The 25,118-nt window shown below is 48.7% G+C and overlaps 1 protein-coding gene across 2 annotated transcripts; it reads left to right on the top strand.

The window, feature by feature from the left end:
* Positions 1–1,958: 1,958 nt before the first annotated feature.
* Positions 1,959–24,960, top strand: LOC135898886 (phosphatidylinositol 4-phosphate 3-kinase C2 domain-containing subunit alpha-like). 2 transcript variants are annotated; one of them, XM_065428081.2, is made up of 3 exons: positions 1,959–3,120; positions 19,776–19,948; positions 21,104–24,960. In XM_065428081.2, exons 2-3 carry the CDS (start codon positions 19,817–19,819, stop codon positions 24,485–24,487), a joined length of 3,516 nt encoding a protein of 1,171 aa, XP_065284153.1. In that variant the 5' UTR covers positions 1,959–3,120; positions 19,776–19,816; the 3' UTR covers positions 24,488–24,960. The 2 variants fall into 2 exon arrangements, with proteins under 2 accessions (XP_065284153.1, XP_065284152.1); XM_065428080.2 differs by lacking the exon at positions 1,959–3,120 and adding an exon at positions 11,870–12,076.
* The last annotated feature ends 158 nt before the right edge of the window (positions 24,961–25,118 follow it).

The following is a 25,118-nucleotide window of genomic DNA, read 5'->3' as shown; positions in this document are numbered from 1 at the left end:
TCTGCACATGCTGAAGTTACTTTTTTTTTTATTTCGTAAACGTCATGCTTTCGGCGTATAGCGCTTCCACGCACAAAAAGGAGTCTTTTTTATTAGGTATGTTTCTGACTTGCACGTGCATACTGTGTGTGTGTGCGCGGCCACAAAGTTGGCTGTACTGGTCACTGTTTCTTCTCTTTAAGCTTCTTTGCATCCTCAGAAGCCTGTCGTCGGTAGTGCACGAATTTGTTGCTGATGTGCTGGCTCCTAACTAGCCACTCTTCAACATAGCCTCTATTTCTATCTCGATCACATTTGATTACATTATTTCAAGTCTTATACCCGGAGTTTAAATTCATCATCACCATCATCATTCCTATAAGATTTCTCGCAGCGATCCTCAATTCCTCCGGTCTTGCGCCAGCTGACTGCTTGCTATAGGTGCAGGTATCTACCTAATTCCATCCCACCAACCTGTGCTCTGCCGTCCTGGACTGCGCTTCTCTTCCCTTGGCATCCATTCTGTAACCTTAATAGACCACCGGTCACCTTCTCTACGCATTTCATGACCTATCCAATTCCATTTCTTCATTTTGATCCAAATCAGAGCATCGGCTACCTTCGCTCGGCTCCCTAATAGGTACCACTGCCTTCCTGTCTTTTAACGCGACTCCTACCATTTTTCGTTTTATCGTTCGTTGCGAGGTCCTTATTTTGTCATCAAGCCTCTTTGTTGACTTCCAAGTTTCTGCGTATGTGTTACTATCGGTAAAATGTTTGCATTAGAAGCCATTAAAATATTTAAGGTCTGGTTTCACACACGCTCTATATTTAGCAAGCACGTAGCCTTTTCCCCCGTTGTGATGAAAGAACTAATTTTAGTGTTAGAGGACGGAGTATTGAGGGAAAACAAAAGAGCGCCACTTACCACCGGGCATGCGATCTCACACTAGAGACGTAAAATTTCATGAAATTTTGACGGGCGTGAAAAAAACTGGTTTCTTTCATGTTCTTGTTAGAAAAGTAACATAAATTGAAACAAAAAGATGTCTGCGCTCAGAGCTGTCAGAAGCCTGACACATTTATTTCTCTAACACTGAAAAGAATGTAATTTTTGCATTACTGCATCACAGAAGACCCAGCAGAGCTTCCGGGTTCAAAACCTAGGCACGATTTCACACCAAGGCATGGATTTTACATCAAAGCGTCAAGATCGACATTTATTTCAATCTGTGTCCGATTCGATTGCGCTTGACGCGTCGACGCTTCGCTGTGCAGCGGACGGAACCTTCCGGACATTGAAGTTCGAGTGCGCGCTCACAAGTATTTGCATGCGATCCCCTGTGAGCCTGTTGCGTAGCTTGGTGTGCACATCTCCAAACTCGGACCAGTTTCTTTCACATCCCACAGAAAAAAAAAGGGGGGGGGGGAATCTGCAGTGCGCAACAGGCGTGGCCGGAGGCTCAAGGGCGTGTTGAACCAATGTCCTTGCCAGCACGTAGATAGACCCATATGTTTCGCAGACTCCCAGACTCCTTCTTTTGACCAAACATTTACATACGTCGGAACGACTCCCATGGCAACAGAAAAGTTCTGCGGGGAAGCTGTTTCCTTTTTTTTTTTTGCAATTTTATCCCAGTTAGAAAAAAAAAACAGAAAGAAAGGTTTTTTTTTTCAGAATTTTCGACGTTTTTTTTCAACCGCCTACATCTCTACATCCCAACCCCTGTTTCCTTCTGTCTCAGGCAGGCACACAGACGTTCAGCGGCCTATCTGCGAAGACGTCGCTTTCGCTCCACATATCGGCCCCTTACCGTTGCTTGCTCCTCTCCACCGCTCACCTCTCCCTGTTTTCTTGGTGTGCCCGCCCTCCGAGTCTCCGCGTCGCTGCTTCCGTTTCCGTTTCCTCCGATTCGCGCTGGAGGAGCGGGCGCGCGCGTGACGGCGTGCGTGGCCGCCGCTCAGACGCGGATAAGCTCCGGGGCCGTGCGGGGCGCCGTCGTGTGGCCCGCTGTTGCAAGTCGGCGTGTTTACCTTGCGCGCGGCCGGCCTGCGCCCACCGCGTTGTGCTCCGCAAGAGCGCGCTTGCCGGCGCCGCTGCACCACGTTACGCAAATTCGGGGCAGGCTGTGCGCTTCCAGGAGAAGTTTGCGTCACTCCCGGGAAACCGAGTGCGTCCATTGCGCGTTGGATGACCGAACAGCTCTTGGACGCGGACTGACCGCATGCACTGGATGTGATACGGGCGCCGCAGGTGGAGGTCTGTCGTGTTGGTTGCCGCAGTTTTGATTGCCAAGATACGGGATATACCAAGGTCTATATGTACAGATATACCAGGATATAGGTATGTCTGGTGCAGTCGCTCCTCTTAACGTCGACGACCGGAGACCTCGACTGCCGGATCGGTGCCTCGTCTGCATGAATGAACCAGCCGTTCGAGGAGATATGTAGGATAGACGTACTATATTTGGATTGCCAGAGTGTCGACGCAGCCATTCTCGACGAGATAATTTTGAACGTGTAAATGTGCGGCCGACGTCTTCGACATCAACTTTTCTAAAGAGCGCGACGTCTTAGCTGCCGGATAGCTTTGTCGACGACGGATTGAGTGCGCACGGTTGCACGCACCTGCACGGTATTTCTCCTGTTTTTCTTAGTCACCCTTGACGAAGCGCTTGTGTTTATCCTCGCCTGGTGTTTACCCACTGTTTAGCCCACTGCGAGCTTCTGGATACGTGCTACCAAGAACGTATACGGCCCTACCGCCGGCTTTCAGCCACGCCATCCGATACACAAACATTGCGCTCCGGAGGAAACATCAGCCGCAACGTTCCGTTATAAACGTTCTTTCTTTCTATTTTTTTTTTGGGGGGGGGAGGGGGTAGATACTGTTTGCTGCGCACGTGACCATGACGTTCACTCGCTCCGAGAGAACTTCAATGGGCTGCATCTCCGTTACGCGCCTTCCGAGATAGGATTACGCTGACGTGCCATTCCTCTGCAAGCACGTTGCCCGCAGTGACCGCAAGGCCTCCCAGCGTGGTGGTGACCGCAATGTGAGAGGACGAAAGGCGCGACCATTCCTGTACACGGCTTCACGCTCTGCCCCACCGGAAACGGCGGCGAGACACCCTGAGCGAGGTAAGCATCTTTTCCCCGCTGATAGCGCTCATCGCGCTCTCCGCGTGTGGCAGTTAGCGGTAGGCCGCCGACGCAGGAAGAGGGCCATAAATGAGCGCCAAGGAAAAATAATGTGCCCAACTGGAGGCTACGACAAAGACCGGCGGCTTCCTTTCAAAATCCGCTTCACTCTGTCTTGTAGCGCTTTCGAAAGAAATCCGTCACCGGTATAACGCAGCGATTCCTTTCGCTTGATCCTATTCCATGCTGATCATCCGCCGCTCACGGTAGGCGGAGCGCCGCTAAAACCACTGACGAAGCGTGGAAAGGAAAATAATTGCAACAGAATCAATACATTATCTCGATTCATATATGTGGTTGCCTTATTTATTATTATCTTCATGATATTTGGCGTTTTACTTTTGGTCAAGAGAGCGCTGTTTCGCATTCTACGGTAGGGAGGAGGCGCTTGGGTGGTCAATTTTCTTGCGTTGTTATGTCTTGCATCTTTGCCGTGCGAAAGTATATGGTTGACATCTTTAGCATGTGTGCTAATCAACGTGCATTTCTCTAGCGCTTTCGCCTACGACAGGTCCATTAGGGGTCTACTCTGAGCGCAGCTCCTGCGCACTTAAATATTATGGAAGACCACATTCGTCTGCGGTTCGCGGTGGGTGCCTGCGCTAAAGTCGGAAACGTACACGCTGTTCGATTCGAAACGGCTCCGTCCACATCGCCAGCGGCACCCTTCACGGGCCGTGCAATTTCTCCAGCGTCGTCGACAGCGCTGTCTGCATGAGGCTTCGACACCCGAAGGCCCATGTACGAAGAGTCTTTAGGTCACCATTCACCTGACGCATTCATATAAAGTGAAACAGGTGATTTTGCAGGCTTTAGGTGGGGATTATAGATATCGATTTCACGCTTTGTGCCATAAGATGCTCTAGTAAATCATTGCACCCCCGTACGCCCGCGTATATCCAGCAAGCCCGCACGAACAAAACCGCGTGCAGCGATTTACCCATTGTATATGCCGCAGTTGTAAACGCTTTCGCTATAGACTATAAGTTGCACTTACCCTCAAAACAACGTTTGAGAGCGTCGACAAGGAGTACGATCAGCGGTATCTTCCCCCTTTTTCGAAATCAGGTAATGGGGTCTATTTAGTTATTTCGGCTTCTCAACTATGGCTCTGGCAACAACGTTCGCCGAGGTGTTCCTATGTGCACTGTGCGTTGTCCCACACGGAGAACATGCGGAGGCGAATAAGAGTCACACTTTTTCGCCGCAGACTTTGCTCCGTTACGCGTTTAACTTATCGCTTGCTTCATATCACGGTTGCCTTTGACAGCCTATAGAGCTGGTGGCAGTACAGAATCTCTGCACGCAGTTTGCACAACGCAGGATGACCGGCCACACAAGGTTTCAACTTTGAAACAGGGTCAATCATTCCTTCTCCTCCGCTACCCTCCGCAAACTAATGAATGTGCAAACCCTCAGAACTTTCACTGCGCCTTCTTGATATGCGCGTCGTGCAGTGGTTAATCCGCTCCAAAAGCCGCGATTTATTTGTATCGAACTGCCCCGGCAGGCTGAGGGTTGTAAGCGGATGGCCCTCCGAGGACTTGTTGCAAAATGTACTAAATCAGGAAAAAAAAATGTACGTAATAGGCGCAATTTCGTTTCAAGCGGGCTTGTTATAATCTGGCTAAAGAGAACGAGAGGAAGAGAGAGAGAGGGAGACACGAGTGACAAGGAAAAGCCAAGGAGGTTAAACAGGCTAAGCCCGGTTGGCCATTCTGTATTGGGGAAGGGGGAAAGGGGACGGCAAAATTAGAAGGGGGATACACGTTCACGGCATACACTCAGATACATGCAGAAAGGTTCATTTTTCAATTTGTCACAGACGATCGTATAAGTTGGTGGACCTCTGAAAGCGAAGCAGCGCGAACTGTACACAAGAGGCAGAGTGAGCGAAGCGCATCGTGGTTTACGTGAGCACCGCGCTGAAACATTAAGCGTGAAACTATCGATAACGAGACGGCGGCGTGGCATTACACGTAACTCTGCCTGTTCACACGTTACGTTCGCGGGAAACGGAATCACGTTTCGCTCAACGCGTAGAGCGCGGTACAGAAGCGAGGCAGGATGCAAAGTTGTTTGCGTGCGCAGCTTGGCGAGGCAAACGAAAACGGACACGGCCGTCGTCTCTAAAGGGTGTGTCGTTCTGCGCGTCACATATATATACATGGAAGCAACAGACGGCACGTACGTAGTGCTTACAAACAAAAGGAAAAACACACAGTCACATCTGTGCGACCTAGAAAACAGTAACTCACGCACAAGTCGAGGCATACGCGCGGTAAATCCATCTAAATGCAAATTTTTAAAGGCACGTCACATGCTCGTTCAGAGATATTTTTTTTTCCTATTGAAAACCTTATTGAAATAGCGGCCGGGTACTCGGAGCCCGCAGAGAAATCGCAGAAAGAAAATTGAATACACGCGCTTCGTTTTAAACACTCGGCATCCATAAATAAGTGCTCCTTTCTCAAAGCACCGCCGAGACTCCCTGACGTTAAACTCGCAAGACGAAAGCCTGTTTACAAACGCAGCAGAGGAACTGTCGACACCGTGCAAACAAGCCGTGTATTTCTGACGGCGCAGTTTCTTGCGCGTGAGCGAGGGGCTCTTAATTTATGCGCCCCTCTCCTACTGTCCGTCCCGTTCAACTTTGCTTGTTCGCTTGTCTTTTCGCGCAACTCCGCATGTGTGTGACGGTGTATTCCCCATTGTATGCTACTTCCTCGACAGCGCCGGGCACAACACAGTTCGCGCAGATTAAACTGATGCGCGCTACCGACGTCTCGGGCGACCCAACGGCAGTCTTGAAGCTTTATGATTCTCAAAAGGGGGCTCAACTTTCCTCAGGCGAGCTTTCGCAGATTTGCTTGTGTTCTTTGATGTCTCAAGAGAGAAAGAGGGAAAGAGAGAGAGGGGGGAGAGAGAGAAGGGAAAGAAGGAAAGGCACGGAGGTTAACCAGACTGAGCCCAGTTGTCTCAAACTTGTATGCGCGGCTATAAGCCCTGTTTTACTTATACTCCTTACCGGCCCTCCCGCTCCGCTCCCCCCTTCTCTGCTATTTGTCTCATTCCCCAATCCCCCGTGCAGTGCCATTAAGGTCATCGCCTAGTGAAGGGGCAGTAACTGCGCTGCGCTTATATCTTCAAACTTCTCCCCTTTTAAAGGTCACCTGGCGATAGAATTTGGTGAATCTTTTCGTGATCTTCGTATACGAGGGACGTTACAGGTTTAACATGTCGCGACTACCTCTGACGGCCGAGAGCTGGTGGGCGTACGTTAACTCCGCATGCTACAGTATATTTTAATTCTACAGCACTAAAATCAACCTCGACGACGCCATACACTCTTCTCCTTATAGGCTGACCTTTCCAATTTCAACATTAAACTTTACTACCTTTTCGCCCATGCAGCGTGCTCGTCATTTGTTACGGCGTGGCCGAAGTACATAACAGACTTCCCTCCTGTATAAAGGTCTGATATCGTTCAAGGTGGCACATAAATCTCATTTTAATATGTTTGAAATGAAATTCGATTTAGCTTTTTCTAGAACGTAAAAATGGGTCTCTTATGTCTCCTGGCAACCTGTTAAAAGCAACGAAACAGGAACTAAATGAGGTAGAAGTTAGTACCCTTCCAGTGGTGACGTTTACTATATTAAATAGTCACGTGGCAATTAAAAAAAGATATTAAGGAAACGATTAGAACAAATGTCACAAGCTGGCTAAATCATGCCATAGGAGAGCTTCGTACGACCGAAGACCGCAGGTCTTATAATCATACCTGACACCGTACTTTATCTTGTTTTTTTCTTTCTCAACAGCTTGGCTAACGTTAGCTGGGACACATGGTATGTGCTACATATAGAGTTCTTTGTGGTCAGTGAAGTCCAGCAAGGATCTATGGTATATATGTACCATAGATACACAGGTATACTACTTCGCAAGTTTCAGTATACCATATCGACGCTGATACATGACCACGGCATTAATTGAGCTGCTCACTTGGAAGTGAAGCTGCATAAGGGTCCACATTTCGTACGTTTTAAAAAAAAAGGAATTATGGGGTTTTACGTGTCCAAACCACTTTCTGATTTATGAGGCACGCCGTAGTGGGGGACTCCGGAAATTTCGACAACCTGGGGTTCCTTTAACGTGCACCTATATCTAAGTACACGGATGTTTTCGTTCGTACGTTTTTCACCTGTATGCCGTTTGTGCGCTTCATATACCTAAAGCTACTTTTAGTCATTCTCGTTGCGCTCACTGATAGCAGGAGTTGCCTATGTTATTCGTTGATCTTTTTATGTCTTGATTCTCTTTTCTGTACGCACTCCTGCAACATCTAAAGTTTGAAGCCGCAGTATTTATAAAAAGGGAAAAGAAACTAGGGTACTTCAGGGGTGAAATCGTGACCACTACTTGCTTCCTTCTTTCTGTTCCGTGCGTGGACTTCCTGCAAGCCTCCTTCTGCTTCTTCTATACGGAGTCACAGTCCGCGTGTTGAGCGCCAACGGGGCTCCGGGCAGCTATTCACGCAGCACAACTCGTGAATCATCAGAACTGTCCGTATACCCCAATGAAGAGTTTGTGTGGTGTACAGTGCACTTGGTAGTTCGGTTCTGAGCTGTCCTTAATTGTAACTGGTCGAGAAAGCGACGGAAAAACGAATTTCACGTATGACTCTATACTGCACGTTATTGTCCATCAAGCCGTAGTACATATACATTATATTGACCCGTGGACTTGTTCATATTTTGCGGGTGAGCGCTTTTGACCGCCTAACAAATGTTATCGCTCAGCGCGGGACGCGCACGCATGTCATCTAGAATGTTATCGATGGTTCTGTTGTCACCGAAGCTTGCGGAATCTGATTGCATATATAATCTGATTGCATATGCGACGCGAATCGCGTAGAACTTTCTGGAAGACACGCGGGCATCAGCGATTACTCTGGAACCTTCGATGACTGACGTATAAAAGCCGACGCGCTTGACCGGCTGATCAGATTTCGACGATCGCCTACCGTGTTCACCGCTATTGCTGTGCTTTGAGTGCAACTGGCTTTTGTGGGCACAAGTTCGCCCAACAAAAAGTGAGCTTTGTCATTCACAGTTTTACAGCTGTATTATTCACCGTCACTACTACGTGACATAAGGTATCACCTCTTCTCATCGATTGATTGACTGGCTGGCTGGCTGATTGAATCACAGACCTATTGATTAATTAATAGGTTGATTTACTGATATTGCGTTTGCAATTCTGCCTTGGGTTCCGACTGGCGCCTTGACTTTCATTAGAAAAAAAGAGGGGGAAATGCAACAGATCCAACGAGTTGGAATCTATATAAAGAGAAGCTTTGTGTGAGTGCATGAGGAGTCGAAACACAAGTTTGTGTTTATTGAATCGCCGCACAGAATGACGCGGAAGGCTTTATTCAAGCATTGTAGAGAGGCTAATGCAATGCCGCCGCAGCTGCCGCGGATGCACGAAGGCGAGCTTTCTGGTTCTTTTTTTCCCTAGCCGCGCACGGCCGGCGCCACCGCTGCCGCGAATGATGATGATGATATATTGGACCTTTGAAACGGGGCGCTGACAAATATTCACCTAGCGTGTTTGATTTACTCAGGTGTGCGGTACATGTTTTTCATGCTACCACTTTTGTACACATCCCCATGATCTTTTTTCCCCTGAAATCTTGTCTATCCACCTTGTATACCTATGCCTATAACGCATATGACCTTATCAACCTCTTCCCTGATTTTTCCCACTATTACTATAAGCGTCCCTGGATTAATTGTCTCGGCTGCTGACCGCTTGCTGCTTTCGTGTACCTTAAATCCAAGCGCTTCAGGAAGTTGTGCGTTCCTACGCTTCTCACTGGGTGACTCACTTCGCATTCCACTAGGCTGTTCTCTGTGGTCTCCGGATTTTTGGTGCAGTATACACATGCTTCATCTTGTTGCGAGTATTTGCTCCAGTATGTTTTGTCCTAAGGCAACCAGCTCGAATCTCAAATAGCAAGGCACTGCCCTTTGTGTTATCGTACAGATTTCCCCTTCTATAGCTTCTTTCTTCCTATTCTTGTAGATATCCTTGGTCTTTGTTTCCATCCTTTGCGTCCATTTCGCTGTCTCTGTTTCACTATCCTTCTGATCATTCCTGGTTACTTGTACTTGGTTGCCAACTTCTACGGCGAATCTGTTTATGGATAGGTTCTGGTGGATCTAGTCTCCGTGGACATAGACCAACAATTTTTCATACGCGTGGGCCGATCCCGAAGATGGTGCGATGCCAGGCTGACCCGCGGTGGAGGTGAAACAGTCGTTAAGCACTCGCCATACAAACGTGGGCCGATCTCGGAGGTAGTTCAATACCGAGCCGACCCGCGGCGGAGATGCAGTTCGCCATTAAGGGGCCCACATTCACAGCTTCGATGGTCATCCTTCCTTACATAGTGGAAGGGCACTGAATTTTTGACCTCTTCCTCCATTCTGTGTCCACCTTTCCAAGTACTGATACTTGCGCACTTGAGCCGCCCACTCATTTTGATCCAAAACTAATTTTGCTCAGCGCTTTTCTGACTTGGAAAGAGACCCAACCCATCTCACCTACCACAGCCTCATTTGTGAGTGTCTCAATTCGCAAATTGATTGATTGTCGCAATTGTCTGTAAATCCCTTGCATTTCCCGCTAGTAGCACTATGACGTCCGCATACATCAGTACGGGGACCTTCTTTTGCACCATTTGTCCATTACACATGTAGGATAAACCAAACCCTAATTCACTGTTTTCCTGTCGTCTTTCTATGCTCTAAACATAAAGTGGGAACAGCAATGGAGACAAAGGACATCCTTGGTGAATTTCCCCGCCACTGCATTACATTTTCATATTTCCCATACAATTTGTACTCGGTCAGTTGTCTCTCTCTCTCTTCATATATATATATATATATATATATATATATATATATATATATATATATATATATATATATATATATATATATATATATATATATATATATATATATATATATATCAATGCGTAAAATTAGAACTGTTTGTACTAACTCAGTGCATAGAGATTTTAATAGTTCAGAACATGCATTTATCGATAGCATTTCTAGATATTAAAGGAACCTACGATAACGTAGCCAGGGAATTGTTATGAGATATTCTCAAGCATGAATGCGTAGGTGGCGATTCCGTGGAGCTGCTGCTGATATATATATATATATATATATATATATATATATATATATATATATATATATATATATATATATATATATATATATATATATATATATATATATATAATATAAATGCATATTCTGAACTATTAAAATCTCTATGCACTGAGTTAGTACAAACAATTCTAATTTTACGCCTTGCATTGTCATTATATGTATATGTCGCCGACGTTACTGTAATTGGCCTGTGTGCGCTCGTTTTATCCTTATCACCTTTGCCTTTGTAGATGAGGCTCACCTGGCTTTCACGCCATCCAACCAGAATTTTCTTTGTTCTAATCACTATGTTATGCTATGTTATTAGTCAGCAGTGCCTCGCTCTGTGGACCGAGGTTCCTGATTAATTGTATTGGGATCTCATCGGGTCCTGCGGCCGTGTTATTAGGGAGATTTTCTTCTGCCTTTCTCCAGCAAAAGCGTTCTATGCTCAATTTTCATCTCTCATGCTGCTCTGTTGTCACTAGATCTCTGATCTCGATGTTTGAGTCTGAACCACGCTTTCTTTCGTGCCGAAGTTACCACTAATAACGTCTCTGATGTACCGCAGCGCATCGTCTCCTTCGAAATGTTACCGTCTTCATCCCTTATAGCCGTTTGCGAATTTTCAGTTGGATCTCCGAGCGCCATCTGGTGGTGTTGCAAGGATCCCAGGGGCGCGCGCGACGGCGCGTCCTCCACTGTGATTGGCTGGCCTATTCGGCTAGAGAACAGCCACGCAACACCCACGGTCACGAAAACCCGGTGATGTTCGCAAAGAGCCGCTTTTAAAAGTCTCGTGGCACCCACACTGAATGACACCTCCGCTACTGTTGGGCCATTCTGTCCACTTGTCGAAGGTGTGAGCGAGAAGCGGGAAAACGCATATGCTACACTTTAGTGAAGTAGAAACCACATAAAGCCAACACACCGCAACGAAGGAAAGCAATGAGAAAACGAACTTTTTTTTTAATTGAAATGGTAATTAATTTGAGTAACGCGGTATCTGCGTTTACCTGCACACATTTCCTATGAATGGCAGCGAAGCGAAAGCGGAACAAAAGACAACTTCTGCGGCCGTCAGGGATGATTCATCTAAGGCGACTGATACACTCTGACGACCGCTCTCGAACCTTCAGGCGCCTCTGTACCGCGTCACGCAATGAGGAACTAGCAGCGGACGCCGACAGTGGGTGTTTACGCAGTATACGGTGGTTCGGTATCGTCGCTCATGAAATACCACTTCAACCCCTTCACCCCGCCCCCTTGTCGGCTCCCCGGCCTCCCTGTTCTTCCACAGCCGAGTCTACCAGTTACGCGGCGGCGCAGCTTTATCACCGAGAGGGGTAAGAAAAGCTGGACCCGCGATAAGGGCAACCGCTTCCTTATCAGCGCGCATTGTCTGTCATCGGCTCGCGGCACCTCGATCGGCGCGGCCGTTCTGCCGGCGGCTGCAGGCGGCGAAGCGGTGACCACCACGACTGCGTATAGGGCATCCGTACGTGCGCGCACTGCGAAGGTGAATGGTTTGCCACTGGACGCATGAAATAGCGACAGAGTTTTAAGTGCTGCTAAACGCATTGGGAGAAGTGCACGTTGGACCGTTCGACAGCGAACCACGCGTCAATTCAAGACGGCGACGGCAAGCATGACGCGACGCAACGGTAAGGTGCGCGCGCGTTCGTTTCAGGTGGGCCGGCTATTTGCCTCCACATTAGCCGCGGGATATCGCTGAGCTTCCTGCGCAGAGCGCACTTAAACAGCTGATCTGACTGTGTGCTCCATGCATCTATCGCATGTTCTAAATCGACTGACTCGGAGCGGCCAGCCAAAGCGCAATGACAAGTATGGAAGGGCGAGTGTTCGCTGAGCACTCGCGTATCTCTTCAGCGCAATCCTCTGGCGTGGTCGGTGATCTCGCTGCATGTGTATACTGCGGACTCTTCAGCACCGACAAGAGCGTTTAGCGACTCCGATGGGCCCCTTCCTGTGTATGCGGACTGCGCGCGATTCCTGAATACTGCGCGCGTCTGCAGGACGCGTCGTTACAACAGGAGACGAATTCTATACGAGTGGCGACGTTTATTCGTAGAAAAAAGAAAGTATGCACGAATAAAGAAATACAGACCTTACGGATTGCCTTCCGAGATACCTGCACGTCCGTATTCACGAAAAAAAAAATTGTTCTTGCGATAAAATTGTTCGCAAGAGCAGATGGTGGCCCATCGTGATGTCGTATACAACATTAGCGAAGGCAGCTGGACAATATGCAAAGAGCAATTCACGAACGGAACGCTTTGTGAATTCGGTTCCCGAGTTCTCGGCGAGACGCGCGCTCTTTGGCGATGTAACGCTGTGTGAAGTCAACCACGAAATTATACGTCTTCGAAGGACGGAAACTTGGGCGCAATTGTTTTTTTCCTTATTATGCAATTTATGCGCATGAGTTCAGCGAGGTGTTAACAGAGTGTGAGTATTCAACGAGTAGTTCCCTAAAATGCGTCGCGGCGAAGCCAGTGCAAGCGCGTAAGGGTCTTGTCAAGAGATTAAAGACCTCTTCTGCGTGTTTTGACGCCACTCCCCCCAGTGGCTTGGCTGCATTGTTTTCATATCGTCATCGGTCGACGCCAAGCATGATGTAATATGTGAATGAACTCATTCCAGTATTTTGTTACTCTATAATTTTAAAAGCCTTATTCTGTTCCATTTCATACTGCGATATCAGTAAAAGTGGAAAGAGGCAGCTGGCGTGCCTCATAGACATCGTCGTGGATGCGATGTCTTCGTCACATGTAATAACAACGTGGTTTGTCTAGGTTTGCTGCGAACCTGACACCTATAGATGTTTTTTTTTCTGACACAGACTTGTCTTTGTGGGGAGCAGCATGCAGACCAACAAACATGACACTGACATTGGGTAGACGAATTCGGCGACCATCGAATTGCTGGGAAAGTCCCGCATAACTGGTGGCAACAACTGCTCGGTGACTCGCCACAATGAAACGAGGAGATCTGCCCCAAGCCACCAGCAAGATTCAATGTCAGCAGCGCTTTAACTTCAGCACAGCGGATGTCCAGACAACCTGGCGATTTCTGTTCGTTGACAGTTGTCTTACAGAAGTTTGGTGACTATATTCGAGGTTTTGAGTACGAGTTGATTTCTTTTTCTTTTTTGTTACAGCGAAGTTAGTCTCTTGGTGGTCAGCATTTTTCGTGTCCTTCCGTGAACAGAAGTTATCATTATCAGCAATGGCTCATACACATTTGGCAAGCAAAAATGCAATGGCTCATCCCCCTCGTAATTCAGAGGCTACCCGCACTCAGCAAAGTCAAGCGAGCAGTGCATACATTCATTGGAATCACGCATACAACGTACAGAACAGCGTACGCTTCAATAAATAACTGGCTCAAAACAAACATCTGTCATCACTAACAATGGTTCATGCCCCCGTAGCAAGCAAAAATGCAATGGCTCAATGCAAAGGCAGAGGCTACAAGCGCTCAACAAAGTGATGCGAACAGTGCATACATTCATTGAAATCACGCGTAAAACACACGCACCAGCATACGTTTCACTAACGTACAAGCTCAAAACAAGCATCCGAGCCGTCAATAAAGCGTTGCCAACCACCCTCAACAGCTGCAGGGTCGGGATGGCGAGTCACTTTTTTCTTGTTCAAACACGAACTTCGAGAGAGAAAGATAAACCATTTATTAAAGAGAAAAAGCTCGAAAGCTTTTTTTGTTTAAAAGACAACTCCTGTGTGGTTTCCAGGCGGTGTCTATACAGTAGGTCTACCTATTGCCTTGCACCTCAACAGGTGTGGCAGCCAAGCTGTCGTAGATGGCCTTTAAGTGATCAGGGGCCCCTCTTTGAATTATCCGGTCGTTGAAACTAGGCATTGAGCTTCGTGACCCATCAAGGCATCTGCATCACAGATGTGGATATACCGGAATACGTCTATAACAATAGGTACGTTGTTAAGGGGCCCGCCCGTGTCATGGGTGCGGCAGGTCGGGTCCAGCAACTTGCTCGTGGATCGGGGTCTGAAATGCGGGAGTGACCACCATGCCGTAAAAAAAAAAAGGGGGGGGGGTTTACGTGCCAAAACCAATTTATGATTATGAGGCATGCCGTAGTGGGGGACTTCAGAAATTTGGACCACCTGGGATTCTTTAACGCGCACCTAAATCTAAGTATACGGGTGTTTTCGCATTTCGCCCCCATTGAAATGCGGCCGCAATATTCGATCCCGCGACCTCGTGCTAATAAGCCCAACACCACAGCCACTAAGCAACCATGGCAGGTGCATGCACGAGCCTTCTTTGTGCTCTTCAGGTCGTACACAGTGCAGAGGGAATGAACACAAAAAGGACAGGACGACACACAAAGCGCAAACTACCAACAAAATATACCAGGCAGACGGGCCTTAATGATAGACTCAGAGAACACAGTGACAATATCAAAAACTGCACGTGATCGGTGGCTCGCAATTAACTGTAAATCCTGTGGATGTGAACCGACGTTCAGCGCGAACACCGTTGTATGCTTCATGCAAGATAAGCTCACAAGAGAAATCATCGAGGTTGAAAACATTTTGAGATTAGGTCCTGAGTGCAGAAGCACATCTTCTCTTAACCTTTCCTATAAGGAACTTGTTTTTCTTAGGAGGCAATCATTTGCGCATGCGTGGTTGCTTTGGGCGAGCTTATAAAATTGTGCTCTGGAAAATAATAAACTTTTGTTGGTGCAGTTTGCGCTTTATATGTGTCGTTCTGTCCTTCTTTTCGTGGTCGTTCCCTCTGCGCTACGCAACCCGAAGATCATGAAACAACAAGTCCAAATTTCCATTACCTTCTTCGGGCATTTCAAGCGACCACCCAATCAATGGAGCGTTATGAATAACAGAAAAATAAATGTACATGTGATGAAAAGTGCATCAAAAAGAAGGAATCCTAGGGTCCATGCAGAGTCAGAGACCGTTTGGCTGACCTTCTGTTCAGCGCTTGACATCAGCACTAAACACACATTGCAGCATTTAGGTAAAAAGTGCGAGAAAATTTTGGAAATGACCACATAATCACAAATATATAAAGAGCGCATTGTTTGCTTTTGCCATGACTTCTTATCTGAACGTTTCGTCTCATCTGGGGCGGCGCCAATAACAATATAACAAAACAGGGTTGCGACATCGATACTTTTCAAGGATAAGGTAGATTGAAAAGAAGTTGATGACCGACCAACAAGTAACTGAAACGAATTTAGTAATCGGAATCTTAGTAGACAGAAAGGTGGCAGTGCATGGTGTTTACAGTATATTGAACAGCAAACGTGGATCCCTGACATATTGGTTGAGATTAAGCGAAAGAAGTAAGCTAGGATGGGCCGTGTAAGGAGTAGATTAGATAACTATTTCTCAATTGTACCAATAGAATGGCCGCCAGTGAAAGAAAAATGCAGTTGAGGGCGGCTGAGGATTAAGAGTAGGATTATGCACGAGAATAGGAAGTATTCAGCATGCAGGATTGATTGTACTTGCGAAAGACAAGGGTTATTGGAGATCTGAAATTTGGACGAACTTTCCGTACAATTGCATGCTTGCCTTAAACGCGCAAGGAAGACGATGACACACGAGAAAACGACAGGACAAGTGCTTGTCCTGTCGTTTTTTCGTGTGTCGTTATCCAAACTTGCGCTATTGAGAAAAACACGCAGTTGGAGATATCTGGGAGTGATCGCCCTATGGACGAACACGGTAGTGATAATGAAGCCGCCTGAGCAAATAGTGTGTTCTCTGCTCTACGTCCAGTCAAAGATCAGCGAAGATCTTTACAGACCGCACTAAGTCGACTGGACTCTAGCAGAACGTTTTCTGAAACAAAAATTATTGAGGCCTGGCCGCATCCGTCAGTGACACAGAAAGCTATTCGGGTGCTACTGCAGTTGTTTAAGGAGCACCAGCCTCGGTGACAGAATGTAGTGCTGCTTTGTGTCCTGCTGTGTGCGCGCAGAGCTCACTCTCTCTTTCTCTTTCCCTCTTTCTGTTGTCTCCTTTCCCTTACACCCAGTGTAGGGTAGCAAACCTGACGCTCGTCTCATTGACCTCCCTGCCTCTCATCTCTTTGCTTTTTCTCTCTATATATAAGCCTCGTAGTTAGTGAAGATGTCAGTGTTGACGCATGAGGACAACGTTGAATAATGCTGGTAATAGCACGGAGCCTCGAGGTGCACCCATGACGAGCGGATGTGGCCCAAATCGTTCGTGTGCTTGAATGAGGCGGCCCATGTTTAAAGCTAGACCAGAGTTGTACATCTGAACAGCAACACGACATCGTGGAACCGCAGAGCAAGGACTAAAACAAAACAATACAGCCTTCTTGGAGCCATGTTTTGAGGGATCAACAACAACGATGACAACGCTGTCGTTTAGCGATGAAGTTCAATCTACTCGCCCAACTCATCACATTGCTGCAACTAACCAGGACGATGTGAGTGAATATATATTGTGAACCCACTGCCTTAGCATAGTGGCTGCTGAGCTCGAAACAGCGGGTTTGGTCCCGGTCGCAGCAGTGGCCTTCCAATGAGGTCGGAATGCTAAAAGGCTCGCGTACCGTGCATGGGATGCCCGTTAAAGAACCTCGGGTGGTTAAAATTAGTTCGGTCCTTCATTATAGCGTGTCTCACTACTGCAGATCGTGATTTTGGCACGTTAACCGCCAAAATATAAAAAAATAAAGCTTTTATGCTTCGAAACTTGAAATGTTGAAAATTTAGAGTATACACCGCGCTTCTTTAGAGCCGACTACCCAAATACACCGCTAAGGCAAAAAAACAACAAAGACATAAAAGACATATAGAAGAATACATCAACACGCACTGCACACACGAACACAAGTCACAAGTACACAAGTATAGTGTCACATATGCGGACAGGTGTCAGTGTCTGTGGGAGGCTCTCTCAGGTTGACGAATGTCAAAAGTTTTGATTAGACACCTTAAACAGGCTCAAGTTGCGTTCCGCAGTACTTGCGCATTTGAAAATTTGAAATAGTACGATATTTCTTTTCCGTGCTTAATCTTATCACTGACGTCGGCACATCACGTGTGTATCCCGTGTATCTCCTCTGACCCACTCCGGAGCAACCATCTCTGCTTTTTCGCTGTCGTGACACGTATTTCGGTCATTCACGCGTGTCGACACTAACTGCATGCTGGGGCAATAAACTCGTTTTATGGCCTTCTGCAAAGCACTCGGAACGTCGGCCCGCGCGCACGCCAAGATACCGCACGTCACGTGCTCAAGATATACGGTTGAAAGCTACGAACGGAAACGCACGTGTCCCCTGTTATGGGATGTCGTGTCGTTCATGCCTTACGGTCCAGTTCCAAGCAGCAGATCTGAAGAGGCTTACGGAAGTGGCAAATCAGTTCTGCGGAACTCCACACGGAGGAGGAAGTTTCATCAATCAACCTTGCGAATTTCCGCATATCTGATTTGCCAAATTGCGTATCCCTGTGCTTTCAGTTGTCCATTGATTCGACCTGGCTCTGGTGATCTGCTGTCCTCCTGCAGGTTTAGCTCAGACAATGGAGCGGCCACCTCGGGAAGGCGTTGGCCCAGCGTTGGAACGCCAGAGCGGGACGATATTTTTTTTTTCAACTGTTAATCTTTCGGAGATTAAGATTAACAGAACGATCATTCTTCATTTGGTTCTTGTAACCTTTCGCAGTGCCGCAAAGTTCAATGCATGTATCACAGTTGCACAACCGGTCGTCGGCAAACGTTGTTACCAGTGCCACTGAAGGCGCCGGGATCGCTTTGAAATAACACGGGTGGTCGAAGTCGGCGAAATAGTCTTAACTCCGATCGTTGGACATTGGAAGATTGCGGAGTGTCAGGGTCGACCAAATCGCAGCAATCCCTCCAGTCCCGCTATAGAAACACTAGCTAATGCATAGATTACGACTTGCCACAAGCCTATACACAAATGACTTCTTATGCAGGATAGTAAAATAGCCCGATATGTTCTTGTAAAGAATCCGATGAATCCGAGTATGCTCATTGTCTGTTCTTTATTATAGTGTATAGCATATTGTGCTGGTCTTTATGCTAACCTTTTCTTACCCTGCTTTTATTTTTCACGCGTACTGTATTAGATTTGTGTTTTAGCTTGTGAATTTGAATTGTGAACTTGTGGAACATGTGTCACGACTTCTGAACCACTCGCAAGTGCCGCTCTTGGGTACTTTTTGTATCGCCATGACTTTGTTCTTCTCAGTATGTTCTTCTCGTGATTGCACGTCAGAATAGAGTAGACGACGCCTCCGCGAGGCGCCGACACCTTACATCCGCTTTACGAAAACAGAAACAAAGTTTGGCGAAGGAGTAGCTGACTGACGGGGCGAAGTGTAATAAACAAATACCTAAAACCAACTGCGCAACAGAAAGATATAATACGGTGGTTTGAAAACGTGGGATAACAGCGACGAGATCACGGGCTCTGGCTGTTCTCATGCCGCGAGACTTGTAGGATTCTCGAAGACTTTCATGACAAAGGCTGGGCCTCCTTGACACTTCGCTTTTACAGCGAAGCTGTTGCATACGTCGCTTGTGGTGGTGGTGCTGGTGCTGGTCTAATGACCGTACCAGCTTCATTGTTCTTTCACATCGTAGAATAGAGGCATATTTTTTTTTCATCGTCTCACCTCGTTTTAGAAACGCGAACCGTAAATTTCGCAATAATGCCAAGAACCGTCTGCTGCCGAGGAGGGAAAATTGTGGGAAGAGTATACAGTCTAGCGCCCCTATGCAACGAACGCCTCTATACAACGAAATTACGTGTACAACAAAGGAATAATTCTGACCCGGTTTTACTGTGAGCGGTGCGGTGCGCGACATTTACAACGAAGTGACCTGTATAACGAATGATTTCAGAGGCCCTAAGCACTTCGTTATAAAGGTGTTCGACTGTGTGTCGCTCGAGCGGACGGAAAACCGACAAAGATGGCGGCCACAAATGACAGTAGGACAGTAGTACAGCCGTTTCTTAGCAGCTATGGTGTCGCGCTGCTAGGCACGAGGTCGCGGGATTGAATCCCGGCCCGGGCGGCTGCATATCGATAGGGGCGAAATGCAAAAACGCCTGTGGTCTCGTGCACTGGGGGCACGTTAAAGATCCCTTGGTTGCCCAAATTAATCCGGAGTCCCCTACTACGGCGTGCCTCATAATCAAATAGTAGTTTTGGCACGTAAAACCTTCACATTCACATGAAACATTGGGTGTCGCAGCTTTTCTGTCGCGTAAGAGTAAGTATTGCGGCATTGTGGAACCTTTCTTGTGCTCGTGTCTACTGCGCAGCTCGCCGGAGGTTCAGAGTGGTGCCCAGGGTTCGCGCCAGCATGAGCCTACACCAGGAAGTGACGACCACTCCTTCGCATCGGTTCCGGTTCATTTCGGGCCGGCTCATCCGGAAACGACCTAACCACCACAGCCGGAAGCTGCTTGAAAAGCTCGAGAAGCTCGTTTCGCAGGTGAGCTCACACGAAGAATGCTGTTACGGATGGCGCAAGGTTTGGAACTACGGTGTTGCTGGCACTGAATCAACGGTGGTAGCATCTTTCGAGCTATGAATTACGATCGCTCCGTGGTTGCGATACGCAAGGAGGTCGCGCAAAGTGCTGCGGAGGGTCGCGATGCGGCTCGGGAAAATGAGCAATGCGGTAATGAAAGCGACGAAAGCGAAGTAATAATGATAAATGAAAAATACTAATTTGCGTTTCATGACCACAGTTCACTGAGACTATGAGGGACCAGCTATGTGGAAAGTGTCGTTCTTTAACGTGTACTAGTAACGCTGAGAAAAGCATAAAGTTCCATGCCTTGCACTCTCAGGCGGCATCAGGCTTCGAGCTTTTTTTTTTTTTGTCTTGGCAATAATGACTTGTTTGACAAGCTAAGGAAATGTAGGCGCGGTCATGCGCACGGCGGGAGGAATCTCCGCATTTCAAAAAATAAAGTGTTCTATCTTCCTCGGACCTGACATACGAGCTCTTGTGCTCAAGCTTTCCTTGATAATATTAGTTCATATAAACAAGCTCTATCGTATCATTAGGAACGGTACTACTTACTGGCGATCATTCTGCCTGTCCGTCTTTATTTTCTCTACTTTCAGTTTGTTTCTGCCTAGCTGACTTAGTGTAAGTAATCTAAATGCGATACAATCTAATAATCTTTGTGAAATGCTGGTAGAAGGGAGCAGAACAGCACATTTCGTTGCTCGCAGGTTAGTCGATTCTTAGAACTGCGCATTATGGTCGTGAGTTATTACACATTTGTTCGCCAGAATTTCTTGGTATATACACTAGCACGTGTACGTCAGCCTCCCGCTTGGAGCGCGGCGGCCGCGACGAGAAGGGCAAACGGCGTTCCGTCTGAAATGTCAGGTCTTTCCGCGGCGCGTAGTGATATAATACTTTGCAGACACGGTCGTTATTACGCATTGTATGCTATGCGCGTGTCAGCTCAAAATGGCCAGACCTGGTGAGAGGCCCTTTAAGGCGTTACAATGTCAACATAGCCCACAAGAATTAAATTGTATTAAAATTACCGCACGCATATCACGTCATATGTTCATGGTTTTAAAATACATGGCTTGTCATTAAACCATTCTCGCGTCTTACACCCAGGTGGAGCCAGACGACAGCCCGTACACCGGCCTGCTCATCAGCCCGACGTTGCAGAATAACTCCGATGAAACGTTCGACGTGAAGCTCAAGATATTTGCGGAGGATCTTCACAAGCCGGTGTCGTTCACGTGTCCCGCCGCTACTCGGGTCGGCTACCTGGTGGATAGCCTTAAACCTTTCCTGGGAGACTCGAAGGGCTCGTTCGTCTTTAAGGTGACAGGCCTGGACGAGTACCTCTCCAACGAAACTGTTCTTAGTGACTACGAATACATCTGCGCCTGTCGTCGACTAGGAAAAACAGCATGGCTGACGTTGATAAGCCTGGACTCCGTGCAACGACCATGGACACTGGTGACTTGTGAAGAGTGCGACTTGGACGTCGGCGGCGGCGGCGAGTCGTCTTCCGGCACCTGCATCGGCTATGAAGACGTCAGGGAACGAGTTATCAATTTCGAGAACGCGGCAGAACGCTTGATCGCCGGCGCCGAGAAATCGCCGACGTCCGCGTCGGGGAATGGGGGCGTGGACCTCCTGGCTTCTGCTGACGAGGTCAGGAGGGCGGTGGTGGATCTGTGCGTGCTGGTGGGAGAGACGGAAACCGCAGACGTGCACAGGTCGACAATGAACCTAATAAACTTCTTGCGTGAGATCGTGTTCGATAACAGAGACGCGGTGGACGCCACGAGAAAGACGTTCCTCGTCAGCCGCTTCGTCGAGGACATCGAAATGGCGCTGGCGAGGTTCCTAGACATGCACTCGGAAAGACGTCTCGTCGAGTTCGCGGTAGATTTCCTCGACGATAGGTTGTACCGCAGGACTTACGACTACGCGGTCGACAGCAACGAGCTGTTCGGACCCCGCATAGAAATGGCGACGCAGCTCCAAAATTGGTGGCTCAACGAGTACGACACGTTCACAGTAGACTGTGCGCTCACGTACGGCGAACGCCTGCTCAGTCACCAGACGACGCGCAAGGTGTGCGTGACCCAAAAGTTATTCCAGTGCGTAAACTTCGACGAGCTGGTGGTGTTTAAGACCGCGACAATCCGATCGCTGCCCCGCGAGACGAAACTGTACATGACTCTAATAGGCCACCGAGAAGGCGTGGGCCAGGTGCTCGGATGGACCGCACTGAACGTCTTCGCTGACAGGGAACACTTCAACGGCGGCGAGTTCCTCCTGGGCCTGTGGTCGTCCGAGACGGTGTCACCGCGCGGACCAGCCTGCGCTAGCGAGCGGGACAAAGGTTACCTGCACGTCACTTTGCCCTACGTCAGAAACCCGGCTGCGCTTTCAAAATCCATATCGCGCGAACCTCAAGAAGCAATAAAGAAACCCTTCCACAGTCTCAGTGCGGACATACAAAGGACTCTACTCGACCTTACGGTGAACGACGTCTCTCAGCCGCTGCCCCAAAGCGTTCGCGACATGGTATGGCACTACCGCCATTACCTCTGTGACTTTCCGAGCCTGTTGCCGCACTTACTGCGACACCCTGCCTGTTGGAACGCAGCAAACATCGACGAGACGTACATGCTGGTGCGAGCTTGGTGTCCGCTCAGCCCCGAGGAGGCGCTCACGCTTCTCTCCGCAACGTTCCCCGACAGCCTGGTGCGCAAGTACGCCGTGCGCTCCCTGCAAAGTGTCGGCAGCGACGAACTGTCTCTGTACTTGGCTCAGCTGGTCGAGTCCCTGAGGTTCCAAACGTGGGACGATTCCTTCTTGGCTGTCTTCCTGCTGCAAAGGGCGCGACAGAGTGTCCGGCTCGCCCACCAGCTATTCTGGTGGCTCACGGGAATGATAAACGAGCCACTTATGCGGAACAGGGCGCTAGTCATGCGAAAGGCGCTATTTTTTATCGCCGGGGAGAAGGTCTCGGCCAGCTTACTCACGCAGGTCATAATCGACGACATGCTAGCGGAGACGGCACGTAATATCAAGGACGCCAGCGACAGCCAGAAGGAGGAAGCCATGCGCCGAGACTTGTCCAAACTGAACGAATCCTTGAAGACTCTCAAGTTGCGGTTACCTCTGGATCCCGCGATAAGCGTCGAGTCAATCGATATCGACACGTGTTGCATATTTCCCTCAAAGACCCTGCCCTTCAAGCTCGTCTTCAGGTCATCTGAAGAGGCAGCAGAGAAGATCGAGGTCATCTACAAGGCGGGCGACGACCTACGTCAGGACATGCTCATGCTTAGCGTCATCCGACTGATGGACAAGCTGTGGCTGGAAAGCGGCATGGATATGAAGATGCTGACTTTTAAATGCATCGCGACGGGAGAAAATCGTGGCTTTGTGGAGGCCGTCCGCGACGTTTCCACGCTCCGAGCCATACAGACGGCACACTCCGGTGTTACAGGGGCCTTCAACAACCGCACCATCACCGACTGGTTCTGGAAGCACAACCCGTCTCGCGCTCAGTACCAGGCGGCAGTAGACAACTTCATCAAGTCGTGCGCTGGCTGCTGCGTGGCCACGTACGTGCTCGGTGTGGGCGACCGGCACAACGACAACATCCTCCTCGCGACCTCTGGCCACATGCTGCATATTGACTTCTCCAAGGTGCTGGGACGCGCCGAGACGCTGGGAGGAATCAAGAGGGACCGAGCTCCGGTCGCGCTCACGCCGGACATGGTGTACGTCATACGCCGGAGCGCCGGCGAGGCCCACTTTGTGCGTCTCTGTTGCGAGGCCTACAACGTGATTCGTCGAAACTCCAACCTCCTGCTGGCGCTCTTCAGCATCATGAAGTACTCGGGCATGGTCGACGTCGACCGTGACGCGCTCGCCTACCTGCACCGGTCCATGTCGCTCGACGCGACCGACGAACAGGCGGCGAGGCACTTCGAGAAGCGCATCCGCGAGAGCGTCATGACCCTGGCGACCAGCTTCAACTTCTTCATCCACAACCTCGCCGTGCTCGGTGCGGCCACGCGAGGCGAGTGTGCACTGAAACTGTCCTTCAACCCGCGCGACTTCAGCGTCGCCGCTGAAGGGCGCATCGTGCAGCTGCGCGTCGAAGGGATCCGACTGCGCTACCACCCTGAGCGTTACTACGTGTACGTGGTCGCGGTGACGCGCGAGTTCCCGCCGACCCAGTCGGTGGTGCGCACCTACAAGCAGTTCCTCGAGCTGTACAGCAAGATGAGCAAAAAGTTTCCGGATTACGCCTTCTGCCCGCTCTCCCGGGGCACGGTGTTTAGCTCCGAGAGCGACGAGTCACTGGCGCTCCGGCGCAAGCGCTACATCCAGGAATTTCTCGACTCAGTCATGGCGCTGCCGGACGAAGTGGCCCACTACAGGCTCATGTACAGCTTCTTCCACCCACTACCGCGCGACCTGGAACTCAGAGACAAGGTGCCCATCACAATAGCTACGTGAGCGAGGTGCGCGCGTGCTTGTGTAAAACGCTATGTAGTGAATACCGTGAGGAGAAGTGAGGGGTATAGGCCGCAGCTCCCTGCGCCTAACACCACAACGCAGAGTGTGTGGCTGCGCAAACACAAGGTTGGTGCATACGTGTGTGCGGGAATGTGTACGTCCGTTGTGAACTTGTAGAGTACAGTCAAAAGGGTAAGTATAGTGTAAAGTAGCGGCAAGTGAACGCTGGAGTCAAGAGACTATTCAGATGTGCACGGCGCAAGCCAGAAATGACCAACGGTAATCTACGCTGCAAACGAGACCGGTTAAACGGCGGTCTCGTTCTTGGTTTTCACGCCGGTGCTAAATGAGAGAATTCAGCAATGGAAGAAAAAACATAAGACTGTGTATAGTTGTTTGCTCTAGTCAGGTCTTACAGTTGTGCGGGAAAAAAAAGAAGAATGTCGCAGTAAAAGAAAGTTTTGTTTACGCCATGTCAGCATTACACGGACTCATCGTACACATTACCGTGAGGCACTGCTACCTTTGCTTGAAGTGTTCCAAATGTACATATGACGATGTTAACAGGATGTTAACAGCATTAGATGCTGTTGGTTGACACAAGACGAGTAATTGGAGATACGTGGGCAAG

This window comes from Dermacentor albipictus, unplaced genomic scaffold, assembly GCF_038994185.2.
Source record: "Dermacentor albipictus isolate Rhodes 1998 colony unplaced genomic scaffold, USDA_Dalb.pri_finalv2 scaffold_23, whole genome shotgun sequence".
Classification (NCBI taxonomy): domain Eukaryota; kingdom Metazoa; phylum Arthropoda; class Arachnida; order Ixodida; family Ixodidae; genus Dermacentor; species Dermacentor albipictus.
The sequence above is the reverse complement of the archived record's forward strand: the minus strand, read 5'-3'. Positions and strand labels throughout refer to the sequence as shown.